Genomic DNA, 19868 nt, shown 5'->3' on the forward strand with positions numbered 1-19868 from the left:
CATCAAGACTCAACAAAACACCACAAGTAAACATTGTATGGAAGAATCGTACCTTGCTAGTGAGAGTAACTGTAATGCATGTTATCTATTTCGAAATTTGAAAGGACGTACTAAAATGAAAATGTGATGACAAATTACCAAACCATTCTATGCAGATAGTCTTTGGACTCATTGCATACTACTCTGCATGTTCTTCAAGTTTGCACCATAAAAATCGAAAAACTCTTACATATTTGAATCTCATGATGCAAATTCAAATAACCGGAGAAAGTATCAGGTAGGGGCAATTTGGGTACAATGGTGATGTAAATGGGAAATCCGTGCCGGAGGGTGGAATGTGGGGCCCAAAGCGTTGAAAGAGTGTTTTTGAGAGGAAGAGGCACAAGCTCCAAAAAAATTATGATTTTCTGTCTTTATTGACTTAAAACAAAATTTGGGCCTTAACCCAATCTAAAAGCCCAAATCATAGTAAAACTATGTAACCCTCACTGGACTATAAAATCTCTTTCATTTCCATAACTTTCTTTCTTTGCTGCATTAGGGTTTTGTGTGTGCCGTAAATCGATTTCCTGTTGCACTTGAAACTTTCTCAAACCCTAACAATGGCGGAACAGGTTTCTTATCTTCTCTATTTCTATCCTTTTTTGTAAAATTTTAACTTCATGGAGTCTAATGTATATTTTCTTTGTGATTGAACAGACCGAGAAGGCATTTTTGAAACAGCCGAAAGTTTTCCTTTCGTAAGTGATCCTTCAGACTGTAATTGTTTGTTTTGAGCGTCGAGTTTCTTTTCAAAAGGTTGAAATCGGTGATCAATTTATGTAGGTCGAAGAAATCAGGGAAAGGAAAGAGGCCTGGAAAAGGAGGAAATAGATTCTGGAAGAGCATTGGTTTGGGATTCAAGACTCCTCGTGATGCAATCGAAGGTATTTACTTTCGTTTAAACATTTTATTTTGCTGTTTAGTTTGTGTTTTGATCGACGATCAATAGTCAAAAATGTTCTTTCTGGATTTAGAAGGTTTCATTGATAGATGATGTGGTGATGCTGATTGAATGATATTAGAATTGAGTGATTGTGTTTAGTGTTCTTAAATACTTAATTACTTACAGTAGACAGTGTTTCGTTATGAATAAAAGTTGTAGCTTTGAGAGAGTAAGTGAGCATTTATTCTGACTGATGAGCACTTCTGGTTGTTGGTGAAGAGGAATTCCTTTTACTGTAATGCTTTTACATTGATAAAAGGTTACAGAATTTGTTGAATTGTGGTGCACTTATGAAAAGCTGAAGCGGATAAAATGTGAGGCAGATCTTTTACTGTTGGTTCATTTGTAGCTTCTATTTTGATGCATTTTGCGGTGTGTTTATGTGAAATCATCAAAGTTTGCATTTTGTTAGGAATGTTTTTTATTCATTTTTTTGTGATCTAATTTGGATTCATTATTAGAATTTCTGTTAAAGGATGTTTTTGTATTTCTTTAACAATCATTCCTAGTTCTTCGTAATTGCAACAGTGTGGTTTATGAATGTGGTAACATAGTGATACAATCGATGCCCCGGCAAATATTGACCGATACCATGAGATATAATTTGGAAACTGTTATTCTTCTTTGATATTGCTTCCCTTGGTTGCTTCTGTCATGAAAATGTTTTTGGACCTCTATATAGGTCATTTGTTTATGTGGTTGAGTTACTCCGGTTGCTTTTGATAATGGCTGTTGTGCTCTTTTGAGTTGGAAAGTGTTGCTATGATAATTTTCTCTTCTCGTTATGTTTTCAAGTTGGGACATCTTTGTAGAACCAAAGCTACCAAACTGGTGATTTCATATTGTATGTAACTCTTGTTTAAGATAGCGCAAAAAAAAAAAAATTCTTGTTTAAGATAGCTCACCATTTGCCACCCTATGTCTATTTAGGAACATACATTGACAAGAAATGCCCATTCACCGGCAATGTTTCTATTAGAGGGCGTATCCTTGCTGGTACCTGCCATAGTGCTAAGATGCAAAGAACCATCATTGTTCGGCGCAACTACCTTCACTACATCAAGAAGTACCAAAGGTTGGTTGGTCTTTTAGTACTTTTCTGTCTGTTCTTTTTTCTTTCTTCCATTGTTACAATTTTTGTACTAATCATGTGTTCTTAGGTACGAGAAGAGGCACTCCAACATTTCCGCTCACATTTCACCTTGTTTCCGTGTGAAGGAAGGCGACCATGTCATCATTGGACAGTGCAGGTTTGTTCACATTCATTTCACTAAACCATTTTAGCATTCGTTTTGTTTCTGAATAATGTGATCTTATCTTTTTAATATTTCCGAAATACTTGAAATTGTGTATTGAATGGATCCCTGCCATCTTTCTTTCGCGCAGGCCCCTATCAAAGACAGTGAGATTCAATGTATTGAAGGTTATCCCAGCTGGATCAGCCGCTGGTGGCAAGAAGGCATTCACTGGCATGTAAACCAGATTTTGGCTCTCTTTTTGGCAAATTACGATAGCAGTCGGAGGAACTTTATTCATGTATTTTCATATATGCTTGTACGAGTGCTTCTATGTCTGGTCTTGATATTTTTCTTTTTGTCAAATCAGTTCCTTAATTTTGATATTGCTGTCTAATCCGATATCGAAAATTCTCTAGTTCCATGTTTGCTTGAGCTTTTCATTCGGACCCAAAGGGTTACCTTGGAATCGGTTTATATTTTACATATGGTCTGTTTTGAAGCAATTCAATGTGGTGATTGGTTGCTCCATCTCAATTTTGACCTGCCTCAAAAAATATGTATTGAGTATATGACATCATGATGTTTTAATCATTTGATTTAAAACATATTTAAGTGAGACTTTTAAAGCCGTCATTGAGAAATCTGGGAGCAAAATTGCTAATAATGTTTGATTTTAATTATGTTTACGTGATAAATTAATACGTACTCATATAAAGGTGTAAATGATGATTGTAGTTTGTAGATCCTTATAGGTGTTTATTTGGGTCATAGGGTTAATTTTGGGTTATATTTTTGTTTTGAAATTAAGTTGTGTATATATTGGTTTCACATAATTTTATATTCATTTTGAAGTTGAGTCAAATATGTTTTAAATCAAATGATTCAATGTTTTGAACACAAAGTTGTGTGCATTAGACCGTTAATTAGATGGAGGCCAGTTATAATAGTGGTATTCTTTTCAGAGCTACTCTTATTAAAGATCATCGTAAGACGATACTAAATAAGGAGCTTATATGCTAATAATTGTTTTAGTTGGGTTGTTTAGCTTATCTATAAAGAGTAACTTATAATGAAATCATCTCATATAAAAATTTGCCTTTTTCATGCTGCTCACTGATGCTGGCTAAATTTCTTTGTAAGTACGTGGAATTTTCATTCAAGCATATCCAAATAATGCAGGTTTGAAATTTTGATTAGTCGTCATTCCAATCGGAATGGAATTGACCTAGTTTTAATAATATTGATATTTGATGCCGGGGAATGGGAATTATGTATCGTGACAGATTGTTTAGGACTATTATCAGCTAATGCAATTAATTAATCTCAATGTTATCAACTGGTATATTAAACGAAGTCGTGCAAGAAACCACCTTGCAAGTTACTAAAATAGAATCATACAAGATACTTTCCCTGTTTTAGATTACTTACAATATTAGAAGTATTGCACTATTTATTTATCACTCTTAATTTGTGATTAGATTTTAATTTATAAGTTGAAATATAATTAAGTGTGATTTTCTGTGATTCGTCTAAATTCAAATATTTTTTTCAAATTTTTATAATTTTTTATTCTATATAGTATGTAATTAGAGATATTAAGAATTGAATTAGTGCATTAGACTATGTAAAAAAGTCAAATATTGCAAGTTTTTTGAAATGGAGAAAGTGTAATACATGGAAAACTACTCCTTGTTTTAGATATAAGTTGAGAAATGATTATGAATAATAGGTCTAACATTGACATACTAAGTTATTCCGTTCGCCCCTTCCATAACGCATTGATATAATATGAATGTAATTTAGTGAAAACAGAAATTAAGTTGGAGAATGAGACAAAAGTATAATGAATGATAAAAATGAGTAGTTAAAATGGAGTAGAGAGAATAAATTTATAGATAAAATAAAAAAAAGTGAGCATTACCAAATATAAAAAAAAATCAATTAGACAAATTAAAATAAAAAATAATGCAAATTAGAAAGACAAAAAAAGTAATATTGTCTGAAATTTCTGATGAAAAAACCAGTAGCTACCAGCTACTATGCTTGTTTTGAGTTTGGCATATTGATCATAATAATCTGCATGACCTTGGTCAATAATTTTAATTTTTTGCAATAGATGGAATATTACTATGAAATTTCTTGCAAAATAGAAATATTCTTTTTTATCTTTAATTTGCCTTATTTTTCTATTTTGAATTATATTTTTCAATTTGCTTTATTTTTTTATTTCCAATCATGTTTTTCAATTTGTTTTATACTTTTATGTTGTCCTATTTATTTGGTTTTATTTTCTTATTTATTATAGACAATATTATTTTTTAGTCTTATTCATATATTTTAATTCTTTTTTTTAAAGCCATTCATGCAATTTAATTTTCCTCTCTTTTTAATTAAAACCTTAACACATTGTGGAACATTATTGGAGTTATAACAACATTTATTTGGGATTATAACGTAATATATTTGGTGTTATACCAGCATATATTTGAGGATTATAACATAATTTATATGGGGTTATAACATAATATATTCGAAGCTATAACAATATATATATTTACGGTTATAACATAATATATATGAGGTTACAACAACATATATTTGTGGTTATAACATATTATATTTGGGGTCATAACATAATATTAGTTCGGTATGTAATGGTCTGTGTTTGATGGTATATTATTTTTATCACACTAAATATATTATATTATAACCCTAAATGTATGTTGTTATAACTCCATATATATTATATTATTACTTAAAATTTAAATTGTTACAACTCTAAATATATTATGTTATAACCCCAAATATATTATGTAATTTTTCACATTATACTTAAAGGCACGCATTTTTAGAAAAGAGGTCTCAAGTAAGAATTGTTAAATAATTAATAAGACGTGGTATATGAATTTCTTTAGGGAAAGTTATTCTACTTGCAGAATAGTAAGAATTTCATCATTGACTACGTAAATGTTGCAAAATTTTCATGATCAAATACAATTAAATAAATACTATAAATAATCGTCTTCTCCAAGTGCTCCACAACAACTTGGTTTCAATCTGAAAACATTCTGGAATTGATCCAAATTGTTGCACCTCATCTTCAAATATACCAGTTCTGTTTTTATCTGATCCTAAGATTTCTATCTGTAAAATCCTCAACTTGATCCAAATTCTTGCACCTCATCCTCAAATATAATTCTTCACCAATTCTGTTATCCACTTATCCGACCCCAAAATTTGAATTCAGAACACTTAATCTCGAATTAATCATCCAAATTGTTACACCCATAACATAAATAACAACCTCGTACCAACCAATTCTGTTTTAATCCAATCTTAAATAATGTACTACAAAGTAGCAAGTGCATCCGAATATCTAGTCATAACCGGAGTAGGAATCGGCGACATAAAACTAGCCAAGAAAGCATGGGTGGTGCCCGGCCAATCGTGCACAAAATTCGACATTTCTCCGGTCAATTACACGTTCGAGGTGCAAGCCATGAGCTCGGAAAAACTCCCATTCATCTTACCAGCTGTATTCACAATAGGGCCTAGGGCAGATGACCATGACTCATTAGTTAAGTACGCAAAACTTATCGCACCACACGACAAGCTATCGCACCATGTCGAGGAGCTCGTGCAGGGTGTGATCGAGGGCGAGACTCGAGTACTTGCGGCTTCTATGACTATGGAGGAAGTTTTTAGTGGTGCAAAGAAGTTTAAGCAAGAAGTTTTTGATAAAGTTCAGCTAGAACTTGATCAATTTGGGCTTGTTATTTATAATGCTAATATTAAACAATTGGTGGATATTCCTGGTCATGAGTATTTCTCTTATTTGGGACAAAAGACTCAAATGGAAGCTGCCAATCAGGTTTGGAATTTCTTACCTTTCTTAAATTTTTATTAATTTACTGATAAAAAATTATTATATGACATTTACATCATAATTAACAACAAATTAATGAATATATAGCAATTGAGATCATTTCAGCCGCGATTTTCGGTCTTTATTAATATTTTTTTTATTGTATTTTTGAAAAATTATATAATTTAACGGTTCATATGGTAGTTGGTATTAAATGATGGGAATGATAATGAAACATTAGAGTAATATTAATTGAAAAATTGCTTGACAATTTTAACGGTTATGCTTTTTATTTCTCATATATCATTTTCTTCACAAAATGTGTTTAAATGCGTTACCATTTAATAAGGTGATATTTGGTGGTTATAGAAAATTGTGAAGAAAAAAACTTTTTTATAATTAAAGTTCCATTAACATGGAAATGACATAATACATTTCATAATATTTACACTAGCAAATTATTTTTATGTTTATTTTTTGATACTAATAACCAAACTAGCCACGATAAAAAAAAATACTAATAATTAGTTTGAGTCAAAGGTAAAAGAAATATAGGTAAACAATCTTCTAAATAAATAACTCACATGGTCGTATCATACGAAAGTTCAAAATTTACGTTGGTGTTGAACATGATCAAGGTTATGGTCATCAATCTAACTTTTCACTTAAAAGTTGAAATTTAAGAAGGAAATATAGTGGACAAATTAAAGTTATTATACTAATTTTCTCGTGCAAACTATATATGTAAATTGAACAAAACTTTGGGAGTTGAATGTGCGTATTTGAAAATGTAATAAATGAGAAGTACACATGATTTTATTGGCTAGTTAATTCGTACAACGAATTATATATATTTTGTAATGTATCCATTGAAAAAAAATTGAGACCCTTTCGTATGGACTTGATTCACATTATTTTGTATTAACAATCTTCGTGTATGACATTTGACACATAGACAGATCTAGTGTGTAGTTATTGAGATATTTCAAATTACTTAAATTCTAGATAAAAAGTATATGTTAATGTGGTTTAAATGATATGGTTAATATATTGTCTTTCATATAAGTGATCAGCATTTGAAACCCATGAAATGATTTTACTTAAATTTTTTTGACTATCACTTTTTTTTGCTGTATCCGCCACTGATTTGACATGTGTAAGAACAGGCAAAAATAGATGTAGCAGAAGCAAGAAAAAAGGGAGAAATAGGAGCAAAGTTAAGAGAAGGAGAGACATTACAAAATGCATCAAAAATAGATGCAGAAACAAAGATAATATCAGTTCAAAGAACAGGACAAGCCAAAAAAGAAGAGATTAAAATTGGAGCAGAAGTTCAAATTTATGAGAATGGTAGGATTGCTGAAGTAGCTGAAGCTAATGCTGAATTAGCCATGAAAAAAGCTGGCTGGACTAAAGATGCTCAAGTTGCTCAAGTTGAAGCTGATAAAGCTGTTAAATTAAGAGAAGCTGAATTGCAAAGAGAGGTTGAGAGGATGAATGCTATGACTCAAACTGAGAAGTTGAAGGCTGAGTTTTTGAGTAAAGCTAGCGTGGAGTATGAGACTAAGGTATGTTTTATCTTCATTTGTTCGTTTGACAAACGACTGATAGTCGCTAACTGATTGGAGTGACTGATAACTCGTTGCTATAAGCGGCTTAGCTTGTTCACAGCTTATTAATAACAATAAGTTGTTTCAATTAACGAATTCACCAAATATTAGCATTAGATGGTTTGACCACTCAACCTCCTATTTGTGCTAAAATAAGCTAAAATTGTCTAATAAACTATTTACTGAACACACTATGAGATATTATTCGGGAGTTTGGCGAATGGCTGATTGCTTGTAGGTTATTACAATGGCTGATTTGACCAACTAATTTTATTAATTGATTTAACCAGCTAATTTTTGAACTTGTTGTTATGAGCAGTTTGTTCAAAAACAACTTATTCAATACAATAAGTTATTTCAACTAGCTAATTTACCAAACATTAACATTGGATAATTGAATATCCAACTCTCTATCTGCATCAAAATAATCTAAAATTGTCTAATATTCTATTTTGCCAAACACCCCTTATGTATTACCACCTTTATAATAATCTTGAGTAATTTTTGATATATATATAAATTCTGTTTGACAAATAGTTGTAATTGGTTCTTGACCAGTTAAAAGTATTACCTGACCAATTGTTATAGAGATGTTTGATAAATATTAGTTTTTATCATTTTTTGTAGAGAAAACAATAATTTGAAAAGTGAAAAGACAATAAAAAAGACAGCATTTTAATTTGACTAAAAAGTTTTTTATCAAATACTTGTTTGACCATTCAAAACTTTCTCCAATGGAGACACTTATGAGGCTATGCCTTGTATTAACATGGTAAATGACAATGTAAAAAGGTACAAGAAGCAAATTGGGAGTTATACCAACAACAAAAATCAGCAGAAGCAACACTATTTAAGAAAGAAAAAGAAGCAGCTGCACAAAAAGCACTTGCTGAAGCATCATTTTACACAAGACAACAAGCAGCTGATGCTGATCTTTATGCCAAGAAAAAGGAGGCTGAAGGAATATTAGCCCTAGCTCAAGCACAAGGAACATACATACGTACTTTATTAGAAGCACTTGGTGGCAATTATGGTGCACTTAGGGATTATATGATGATTAATAATGGCATGTTTCAAGACATTGCTAAGACTAATGCTGAAGCAATCAAGGGGTTGCAACCTAAGATTAGTGTTTGGACGAGTGGTGGTGGTGGTGGTGGTGCTGATGGCGGTTCGGCTATGGCTGAGGTTGCTAATGTGTATCGGAGTTTGCCACCTTTGTTTAAGACGGTTCAAGAGCAAACGGGGATGGTTCCTCCTACTTGGTTGGGTACCCTTAAGGATAATGGCCATTGACGTTCATTTGATTAGGGTGTCTATTCTGAATTAGTTGCATTTTTGATGGTGGCACAAAAACTAAGAAAAATGATCATTTTCAATGTATTTTTGTCTTTTTTGTCTTCTTTTGAACGATATGTGAAAAAGTAATAACGTGACGAGTGAAAATAAAGTAAGCGTAAAATTAAGAATTATTAAATTGATTTTTTCCAAAAATGAAAATACTACAAGTAAGTGAAACAACCAAAAAAAATAATAAGTACAAGTATTATATGAAACTGAGGAAGTATAAGCATGAAAATCTATGTTATTTGTTTGTTGGGTGTATGTTAATGTAAAAGTGTATTGTTGATATATGGTGTGCTCATAGTATGAAAGTTTTTTGTTCATAATATTTATGCTTCTTTAGCCATCGATATCTTAATTTGTAGTTGTATCAACCAAAAGTAGTGTTCATGAAGTAATCTTAAAGATGTTGGAGAATTGATGAAGAAAATGAAAAAAAAAAAATTAAAGAAGGATAGAAATATAATTTTTTTTCCTATTTTAAAATGACCAATTATAATCTTTTTAAAGTGATTAGCATAAAATGATTACTTACAATCTTAAATTGATCAATTAGAAAAATAAGTTGATATGAGCCCATTTCATGATGAGACGGTCTAATACAAGTGCTATTATACTTTTGTATATCTAAAGTTCCTATATTTTAATTGTTTTAAGGGTCTACCCACATGAAATCCAATTAAATTCAATTAAAGTTTCATACTCCCTCCTATTTATTGTTTTAGGAACATTTTCTTATTGGGTCAATTCATTAATTATGTCCTATTTTTATTTTTGTCATTCTTTTTTACTCTTTTACCTATACTACAACAATACAACAACATATAAATATTAATGCCCTTAATGGAAAAAAAGAGTTTTCCACCCACTTTTAAGTGGTTTCCCACCCGTCTTTGGTTTTGGTACATAACCCAAATATCCCTTTATCAATGAATAAGAGGGAGTATTAAATTCACCCTTAGGTGATCAAAATCTCAGCAGATGCCAACTTGGATGGGAAATTTGCTATATTCATGCAAAAGTCTTAAAAGGCTATTCAAAAGATTTTCAGTTTATTACAAATTAAGTTATGGACCATTACAACATAAATTAAATTTGCTAAATAACAATACAAACAATTATTTAGCTTCAAGAATCTCTTACTATGTTTATTTTGATCTATGTTAAGCTGTAATTCAGCGGATTGAAGCAAATCTCGATGAATCCCAGTCAGGTATGTTTGCTGTTGCCTCATTTACCATCTTTACAAGCGTCACCTGAAATTGGCAAGAACAAGTATGTTTATTAGGGTAAGAATGTGTACTGAACCCTCCAAATCCCGCCAATGTGGAACCACTTAGTGATATTAGAGTAACGGAATATAACAACAAAAGACAATTTAAAAACGACTATTTAAAAAGTGATTATACATGCAAGGGGAATCTAGACTAAGACTTGCCCAAACTATGGCCTGGGTCATCTGATTAAATCACTATTAATATTGAATTGTATAACATATAGCATAGAACAAAACTATACCACACTTTGAGGAACACCGGGTGGTGGAAGTGTCAAGTTTCTTGGAGGAGGAGCATCCTCGTAGGATCTCTTATCAAATCGCCATTCTCCGATCTTTCCATATGTTAGCTGACCCTGCATAATAGGACCTAAAAACTTCAACTCAATTCGAAAATGCCCTTTAACCATAGTGCAAAAATGCGATAATGGTCACAGTTGTGGTAATGGACACGATGAGGCGGTGACGGGGTGAAGTGTTTATTGTAGTGCCAATTATCGGCCTAACCTCGAAATATCACTTGATGCGGCCTTAAATACTATGATACAGGTAATCCCAGTTCGATAAATCTGAAAAAGTATACGATACAACGGGTACGATACAATACAATACAGCCTTATTATTGCACTAATCCTTTTAATAGATGAAAACAGGCATGGATATCATTTGAGAGGAGAGAGTATGTATACCTTCATATCATAGTCACATCCATAAGTGTAATGAATGATGTACGCTGTACCCACTTCTGTGTCCCATGGAGGCTGGTTTACATAAAACCAAATACAAACATATGAGTATCAAAGTGTGCAAAATGGCATGTATTTGTAGATCATCAAAATCCCCTTATAGTATATGGGCTCTAGGAACAATTATATACGCAATCTTATCCTTGTTATTAGAGACGAAGTAAAAACTTTACGATCCTATGTGCTTTTTATATTTAAGGCTCCTATTATTTTATATCAAAACCTTCTATCACTTGCTATATCATAATATATATACTCTGAGTATAATATGCATCAGAGGCAAAATATGCACATTGCGGTCTCACAATTAGATGCAATCTCAATGATCAAGCTTCATTTAGATATCATATGATCATCCTACTATGAAGTTAAGCTACAACTATATATTATAACAGATACTAGATTATTCAAAGCTAATTAGTGTTGAGAGTAAAACGTGGCGGAAAGAAACCAAGCATTACATAGAAGCACTGTTACATGATTTATTAATCTCTTCGCAAAACGCAAATTAAAAAAGTGAATCATGGTCGGTTTTGAGCTACTTTAGGTAATTTTGAGCGAATCGCAAATTCAAAAAAGAAATTACTAGCGAATTATTGACATAAGGGTAAAGAAATGTAATAGACCAAACCTGAATCATGAAATTTTTGTACAAGATGTTCTTTACGCCGTGAAGGGCAGACGCCACTGCATAAGCGTACCTACACATTCATAGCAGCATGACAGTCAAATATATGTGTTATGAACTATGTTACTTGGATTTGGATACCGATGTCGATAACTGGTATATGTTCAAGTATTGAATACGTCTAAATATTAAATTTTACACCTAAAAAAAATGTTTAAATGTCATACTAATGTCCAAGCATCAAGGATTAGACATGGGTACGTGAAGCAAAATGAAGAGTCCGAGTAACATAGGTTATGTACAACCACTAACCGATTCATCAAGCTACTAAAACAAAACTTACATCTCAAGAACCCAACCAAAAGCCTTGTCGGACTCGGGATCATGCTTCATTTCGATTGAAATATTCTTCCATGTGGGAGCTATCTTCCGGAGGGAATCCTATAAAGGATCGATCAAAAGAATAAGATGATGATTGATGATGACAACGATTAACGATGGAGTATAATAACATATCTAAGGATCTCAACTCTCAACCCTCAACCATCGCCTTAAGCTTTTGGTTCAATTCATTTCTTGACATAGTATTAAAAGCAAATGAAATGAAAAATTACAGGTTCGAATCTCATATACCATTCCTTCCTAGCAAAACTAGAGCAAAAATTGGCAAATTCTTTGAAAGTCCTACGCAATTTCAAAAAAAATTGATATTTTTCTAACTTAGTATTTTAAAACACTTAACATATATTACGTAATTTAATATTAAAGCTTTTAATTTTTTGGGGCTCTGCAGTCGAACATGTTGAACATGTTCAAAATCTCCCCTGCTTCCAAGTGGAATTATTAGGGGCAAGCATCAGGGAAACTTGCGCTGCATTAACCCAAATGACTTTTTGTGTGAAAAGATGTCATGTGATTGAATATATAACATATCCTGAGGTCTCAATTATGAGCTTAAGCTTTTATTTGAGACGCAAAAGTAAGATCGATAAAAGCGCTAGAGTAGACAAGTTATATACCTTAGCAATAATGACAGGAGAATTACCAATGGGATCAATATCTGATATTGGCCCCTTACTCTCCGGGAAAAACTTCCGAAGTACAGATTCATACTTTTTAGGTTCAATATAAAAGAAAGGAAAAGCTGCTCCACGTCCAACACGGGATAAATTAGGTATAGGCTTCACAATAAGGTGGTCTGGCTCTGCCATTAGTATGTAACTGCATTACAGTTAGGAATTATCTTAAGAAAGTGATAATATCCATTTGTTCCCCGGGACAAAAAAATATTAACGGGTTGTTTGGTTGTTGGTATTAAACAGTGGAAATCGTAATGAATTTGAAGTAATTCAGCTAAAAAATCTATTTTAAGGTTTATGATCATGCTTATTCTACTCTTTTAATTTCATTTTTTTTCTTATAAAATTCATTCTCATTCATTACCAATTATAAACATAGTATTGGACAGTAGTGAAAAATTCTTAAAAAAACAAGTTATATTTTATGAAAATTAAAAATAAAATTCATTTTCAATTCCATTATTTAATACCAATAACCAAATGACCCGTCAGAAAAATAGTAAGATGTTTGTATAGTTTATAAGTGTAAGGTTGCATACTCTTCTTTAATGTCTGCTTGTTGAAGCCATTGCACAAATGCCCAAGGTCTGTTCAGAACTATGTATCCCTACAAGTTCAAAATGTGGATATGAGCAACAATAGAAAGATCGATGGGGCTCCAATATATGGATCTAAGTAAAACCATGAGAACAGTTTATAAACAAATTGAACAAACTACACTTAGTTATATATACACTGACCGCACTCTCTTTTATGGGTATGAGTTGCCGTCTTTCTTCCCTTCCCAAACCCTGATTATAATTTCTATAAGCGAGATTATATATACCACGTATCCACCCCCATAAATATACAAGTCTAAAGTCACAATAATAAGTCTACTTCATTGTACATCAGCCACATTATAAAGGATTTTGAAATTAAAAAAATAATTCTTCAAGCATTCTAAAGGTGTAAGAATCTCCACGTTGAGAGATATTGAACTTGATTATATCATAATTTATAAATTAAGAATTAATATAAATCAGGATCTTAACCAAAAGCTCAAGGTTAAAATAAGGTCTATTAATTTTTAGCTTAATCTATTGACTATTAGCTTATGAAATTAGTTCTATAATTTAATTGAATATTTATCTTTTCAAATTAGCTTTAGGCTAAGATGTTGTAATTAATTCTTCCTCAGTTCCTTAAAAAGTTCTCACAAGAAATAATTACGTGAATTAAAAAAATTAAATTTTCTAAATGGTGGATATATTAATTATTGAGTAATAAAATAAATTTGATGGAGAAAAAAAGTAAGGATCATCTCATATTTTTTTACTTAGTGAAAAAAACATGTGTGGATCATAAACAATACAAAAATATTAAAATAAAGTTAGTGGAAAATATGTAGAAATCATAAGCATCAATTAATAAAATATATAAAATATATTAATGAAGAAATGACTTGTGTCACGTGTCACACTGTCATTAAAAATTTTCCTGCTTTTTTACTATCATTAACAGGGAAAATTTTGATATTTGACTTGATATTTAAGAAAACAATTACTCACTAAAACATGTAATATTTATTGATTGACTATAACTATATCTGATGATTTATTGAAATACTATATTTCCTTACATAAACCAAAAAAATATACATGTAAATCTTTATTTTGACTTAAATTAATAAATCATTATCGCATAATGTATAAGCTAATTAATGTGGCTATTTTTCCAACTAAATTCTCTCTCCTATCTATCATGGTTGAAGACTTTTAAAGTTTATTTGTCTTAATTATCAATAATAAATATATGTAGGAATTATAAGCATCAATCATCAATCAATAAAATAAAATATATTAATAAAAAAACGACTTGTGACACGTGTCACACAGTTATTAAAAATTTTTCTGCCTTTCATCAATAGGGAAACTTTTAATATTTGACTTGATATTATAGGAAACATTTACTTTTTAAAACATGTAATCAATAAAATATATTAATAAAGAAACGACTTGTGACACGTGTCACACAGTCATTAAAAATTTTTCTGCCTTTTTTCTATCATCAACAGGGAAACTTTTAATATTTGACTTGATATTTTAGGAAACATTTACTTATTAAAAGTTAAAACATGTAATATTTATTGATTGACTAAACTATATGTGATGATTTATTGAAATACTATATTCCCTTATATAAACCAAATATATATATATATATATATATATATATATATATGTAAATCTTTATTTTGACTTAAATTAATAAATCATTATTACATAATGAATAAGCTAATTAATATGACTATTGTTTCAACTAAATTCTGTCTCCCGTCTATCATGGTTGAAGACTTTTAAAGTTTATTTGTTTTAATTATCAATAATTAATATGAGCATATATTAATTTGTTGTATAATAAATTATTTATTCACTTTGATAATGATAATATCATAATAAATACAAACATTTAATAATCAAGTTTACGTTGTAAATGAATTAATTTGATAAAAAGTAAATATTTATAGCATCTATTTATCAAAATATTAAAATCAGAATGGACAAAGTTAATGTTATCCAAAATTTGTGATATAAATCGAAAGATTATATTCCTTATAAGAGTAACAAATGTAACAACTCAAAATGTCAAATAGAAACGAACAATTAACGAACGATCAAATATAAAATGACAAATAAATGAAAATAGAAATAATATTCACGTGCACAAGGATATTCACATTTTTTTACATGTGTTAAACTCTCAAAAGCTTTGGCAAACTTGTAATTATACAGCTTTTAAAATTAACATCAAAAACAATTTTACAAAACATGATCGTAAGAGGTTGTTTTATCAAACAATACGAAGGGCAAATAAACAAGCCCGCTTAATTTATTTAATCAATCTGTAATAAACAAATACTCATAATTAAATTTTACAAAATAGATTTATAATAGTTGACCAATTAGCTAATAAGAAAATACTTCTCACAAGTTAAACCCATAAAACAATTTTATTTTTATTAGAAGTGGAACCAACAATCATTTGACAATCATCTCAAAATCTATCCTTAAACATGGAGTAATCACCAAACACTCAAACACCCCTTTAACCTAACAAATCGCAAAAGCAATGCTTCCCTCATAAATATCAAAGTTTAATTTTTCGCCGTATATATATCATTTTCAGTACCAAATTCAAAGAAACATTTATCAAATAAAACAAAATTAACACCATTCTTAATTCATAGAAAAACCAATATAAGTAAATAGTCAAGAAGATTAAGCAAACCTCTAAACAGAATTATTAAAATGATTATCCTATGTCGATAAATTAAATATAAATATTAAATTAATGACTATGCACTAATAACTATGCACTCCATTTTTAATTATCGACGTGTGATAAACGATGTCAACAAGAATACCATCCAATTCCAAAAAAATCAAATCATTGCCCCAAAATAAATTTAAAAAAAAAAAAAAAAAAACACATGGACAATTAATGAAATGACCTCATCTTTCCCAGGAGGAAGAGGTTGAACAACAAAAGTAGGAATCTCATCCATAAACTTATCTTCTAGACCCGTATGCAAAATCCTAGTAAACCCGCCCATTTCCGAGCCGGGTTGATTTTGAAATTTCTTGAACCAATAATACATAACCCTACATTGCCAAGCATTATACACACCATCAGAAGCAGTTACAGCAGTATGAAATAGTCTTTTTGAGGATAAACCCAATTGGGATTTTCTATTTTTAGGAAGTTTAATAACTGGGTCATTTGAAGAATCGACAAAAATGGAAGATGGGAGTGGTGTTTTTGAGGAAATGAGTATGTTGTATGTGATTATTGCTGCTGTGAATGTGATTAGTAGGGTTTTTAGGAAGAGTCCATATCCCATTTTATTTGATTGTTGTTTAAGATTTTATGTTGGTTTTGTGGAAATAGAATTACAGGGGATTTATTTGATTGTCTCTGTTTGGCTTAATATAAAATAAGTTTTTTTAAATGAAAATTGAGATTGATATCATATCTTATACCCAAAACTTTGGAAAATTTTAAGAATTTTTTCTACAAATATAACTCATTTATTAATTAAAGAAAAATGACATGATATTTGATCTTTATTAATATTTTTATCAAAAGATTATTTTTACTAGCTTTTATTTATAATTAAATTGGGTAAATTAGAAAATATATAATATATTGTTGACAGTTTCTAAAATTATAGAGTTAATTTATACATATAATTAAAAAAAATTGAGCATGTCTACTGCATGATATTTCTGGCTTCATTTTTATAATATCATATGTTTATATATGTCGATGATAAAAAAATCGTGCATTGCACAATTGTCTCATTTTTAATATAGTCTATTTTAAATATTTTCATTTTGTATTTTTTAAAGGGGGAGTTTTTAAAAATAAACAAACTTTTGCTTGATCCGGTTAAAATAAACTCAATTATTGATTATTTTTAATTAAATTCATATAATCGTATAATTGTTGAAAATAAATCCAAATATTGTTTATTTTTAATTTCTTGATAAAAAAACTTTAAAAATAATTATAAATAATAAGTACGCTTATTTCAAACGAATATATCTAATAGGTAGTTTATTTAAAAATAAACAATAGGTGGGTTTATTTTAGTGGATTAAACAAAGGCTGGTTTATTATTGATTGTCTCCTTTTTTAAATTGATTAATATTTAATATTGATGTCTTGTTCATTATAGAAGGAGGTTTTATTGATGAAAAATATGCAATGCTATTCACTTTGAATGTCCCATTTGATTTTGGGACAATTGTTAATGCATGTTTTTAATCTTAAATAACTCTGATTATCCTTGAGTAAAAAATTATAAAAAGTTGATATTAATAAGTTATATTAAGACAAATCAAACAAAATCTCGCTTGACTATGTTTTAACTTATAGATTAACAACAAAGCACATAATAAGAGTGATTGATGAAAAGTATTGAAAAATCAAATGAGACATCACAAATTCTTGGTTGAGACTGTCTATAGTATAGACTGCTACATTTGGGCCAACCCACTTTTCAATTAAAAGAAAAATAAATAAAAATAAAAACATAAACTCAAATTTGGGGAAGACAATAACACTCCATGAGAAACTTTTTCAACTTTCATTTTTCTTTACTAACAAAACCCCTTAAATTACCCAAAAATAATAACTCCTTGAATTTCAATTTTCAATCGTCATTTTCGACCATAAAGCCTTCCATCTTCAACATTTGCTTAGCACTCATCAAAGGTATGTATCTTAGTTCTCAGTTTACAATCCTCTTATTCTTTTTTAAAAAATTAAGCTTCATGAATGGTGAAAATAGTGATGTTGAAGAAAACAACAATGGTGAAAATAGTGATCTTGAAGAAAGAAAGTAAATTGGTGTTTTAACCTCACTGAAGTTTGTAGTTTAATATTTTAAAATTTTAAATTTGTTTGTTTTTTGATTTTACTTGTTCTTGATTTTAGGGTTTAAAATTTGGGAAAGATAAGTGATGGTGTTGTGCTTCTGTGTTCACAAAGAAGATCATAAAGATTCCTTTTAAGGATCAAAATGACAACTCTCAACAATCAAAGGTGACTGATTAAGTACCCAAACAAAGGGCTTATTGTAACACCGGTCGAACTTTTAAAAACACCTTTAATGAAAAACATGAACCAAAACCTACTCATGGGAGTGTTACCGCCACATCTATTTCTAATAAAATAAATGTAAGGCTTAACGACTAAGAAATAACTTAATAATTTTAAATCTAACAAAGGGTCTTACAACATGGGAAAAGACTGAAACGCAATCTATGTCCATATAAAATTTAAACAACTTAAGGTATAATTTAAACTGAAATACGACTCTAACAAAAGCTATGTTTTAAAGTGATCCGATTCCCACGCAATCAATAACCTGTAACATAAGAATGCAAGAAAAACAAGGGAAAAACTCCCAAAATCAGAAAATCGAGTAATTCCAACTACATCCCGTAAAACAATTAAGTTTGAAAATAGTTTAAAAAAATAAAATATAATTAAATTGAAATAATTAAAAATATATATATATATATATATATATATATATATATATATATATATATATATATATATATATATATATATATATATATATATATATATAGCTGAGTAAAAAAAAAAAGTATTTTTGTGAAAACAATATATATAATATCACATAAACTAATTTATTAATTTGAGGAGTATTTAATAATGACAAATACATAATCAATTTTTAATTTGAGGGAACGAGAACGTCAATAGGCCGAGGCTTTATCCCTATATCTACTTCATCAAGAGGTCGTCACCCCAAACAATTCAAGGCCAGCAGAGTAGTCTCAAGGAACCCTACTGTGCACACCCCTTCTACTTGGATCACAACAAATAGAAGGAAGACCAAACATCGTATCAAGTATCAGAAATAATAATACCTGTCGGCAGCTATACTAACCAAACAGGACAACCTGTTCATTACCCTTATACTTGGATCACAACAAATATAAGAGCTTCATTTTCCTCATGTTACACTTTACGTGATTTAATATATTTTAATAATTAGTCGCGAGCACACAAACAAATAATCAAACATACATTATACATTTTATTTTTTTTGATCATAAGTTTTCCCAAGAAAAATGTATCTCAAGAATATTCAATTGCAATATTAATATCATAATATTTTTCTCCCAAATTCAATCGCATTTAGAATCATTATTAAAATAATAATACAACTCTCATCAAAATAATATTATAAATTTTTCTCTTTCAAACTAAATCGTATCAAATTTCGTTATCAAAATAATAATATAAATTTTATCAAAATCGTAATTATAAATTCAAGTTTGACAAAAATAATAGTAAATATAATTTGAGAATATATAAAAATATAAAATCATGCATCCTATTTAAACACATTAATTATCACGTAGCACATAATACTAACAGGATAGTCCTAATTAGATAGACATTGAGAATTACCTTGTCACGCGATCCTAGACAACGTACGCTCCTAATAATCTCTGTCTACGAATCCGCTGCCTTTAATATCAAAATCTTGCGTTTTCTTGACTGAATTTTAAGCA

General features: G+C 29.9%; 3 protein-coding genes across 3 annotated transcripts; 2 read left to right on the plus strand and 1 right to left on the minus strand.

The window, feature by feature from the left end:
• Positions 1-465: 465 nt before the first annotated feature.
• Positions 466-2638, plus strand: LOC130802788 (40S ribosomal protein S11). Its single transcript, XM_057666860.1, has 6 exons — positions 466-614; positions 700-740; positions 826-926; positions 1916-2060; positions 2146-2235; positions 2372-2638. The coding sequence occupies exons 1-6, from the start codon at positions 603-605 to the stop codon at positions 2460-2462; spliced, it is 480 nt and encodes a 159-aa protein (XP_057522843.1). The 5' UTR covers positions 466-602; the 3' UTR covers positions 2463-2638.
• A 2616-nt stretch (positions 2639-5254) lies between these two features.
• Positions 5255-9365, plus strand: LOC130802789 (flotillin-like protein 4). Its single transcript, XM_057666861.1, has 3 exons — positions 5255-6094; positions 7255-7656; positions 8491-9365. Exons 1-3 carry the CDS (start codon positions 5567-5569, stop codon positions 8992-8994), a joined length of 1434 nt encoding a protein of 477 aa, XP_057522844.1. The 5' UTR covers positions 5255-5566; the 3' UTR covers positions 8995-9365.
• A 642-nt stretch (positions 9366-10007) lies between these two features.
• On the minus strand, positions 10008-16737 carry LOC130802790 (hydroxyproline O-arabinosyltransferase 1-like). The gene is made up of 8 exons (XM_057666862.1): positions 16265-16737; positions 13311-13378; positions 12712-12913; positions 12036-12133; positions 11696-11765; positions 11008-11079; positions 10561-10674; positions 10008-10298 (listed from the first exon to the last, which is right to left on the minus strand). Exons 1-8 carry the CDS (start codon positions 16652-16654, stop codon positions 10218-10220), a joined length of 1095 nt encoding a protein of 364 aa, XP_057522845.1. The 5' UTR covers positions 16655-16737; the 3' UTR covers positions 10008-10217.
• Positions 16738-19868: the final 3131 nt, after the last annotated feature.

The sequence above is a fragment of the Amaranthus tricolor genome, chromosome 16 (genome assembly GCF_026212465.1).
Source record: "Amaranthus tricolor cultivar Red isolate AtriRed21 chromosome 16, ASM2621246v1, whole genome shotgun sequence".
Classification (NCBI taxonomy): domain Eukaryota; kingdom Viridiplantae; phylum Streptophyta; class Magnoliopsida; order Caryophyllales; family Amaranthaceae; genus Amaranthus; species Amaranthus tricolor.

Bases quoted from the DNA above. Each gene is read 5' to 3' on its own strand.
- LOC130802788 (XM_057666860.1), top strand. The intron at 741-825 runs GTAAGTGATCCT...CAATTTATGTAG, and splicing joins CAGCCGAAAGTTTTCCTTTC to GTCGAAGAAATCAGGGAAAG. The intron at 2,061-2,145 runs GTTGGTTGGTCT...ATGTGTTCTTAG, and splicing joins TACATCAAGAAGTACCAAAG to GTACGAGAAGAGGCACTCCA.
- LOC130802789 (XM_057666861.1), top strand. From the start codon at position 5,567: ATGTACTACAAAGTAGCAAGTGCATCCGAATATCTAGTCATAACCGGA. The intron at 6,095-7,254 runs GTTTGGAATTTC...GTGTAAGAACAG, and splicing joins AAATGGAAGCTGCCAATCAG to GCAAAAATAGATGTAGCAGA. The intron at 7,657-8,490 runs GTATGTTTTATC...CAATGTAAAAAG, and splicing joins GCGTGGAGTATGAGACTAAG to GTACAAGAAGCAAATTGGGA.
- LOC130802790 (XM_057666862.1), bottom strand. From the start codon at position 16,654: ATGGGATATGGACTCTTCCTAAAAACCCTACTAATCACATTCACAGCA. The intron at 11,766-12,035 runs GTAAGTTTTGTT...ATGAATGTGTAG, and splicing joins TTTGGTTGGGTTCTTGAGAT to GTACGCTTATGCAGTGGCGT. The intron at 10,675-11,007 runs GTATACATACTC...CCTATTATGCAG, and splicing joins GATGTGACTATGATATGAAG to GGTCAGCTAACATATGGAAA.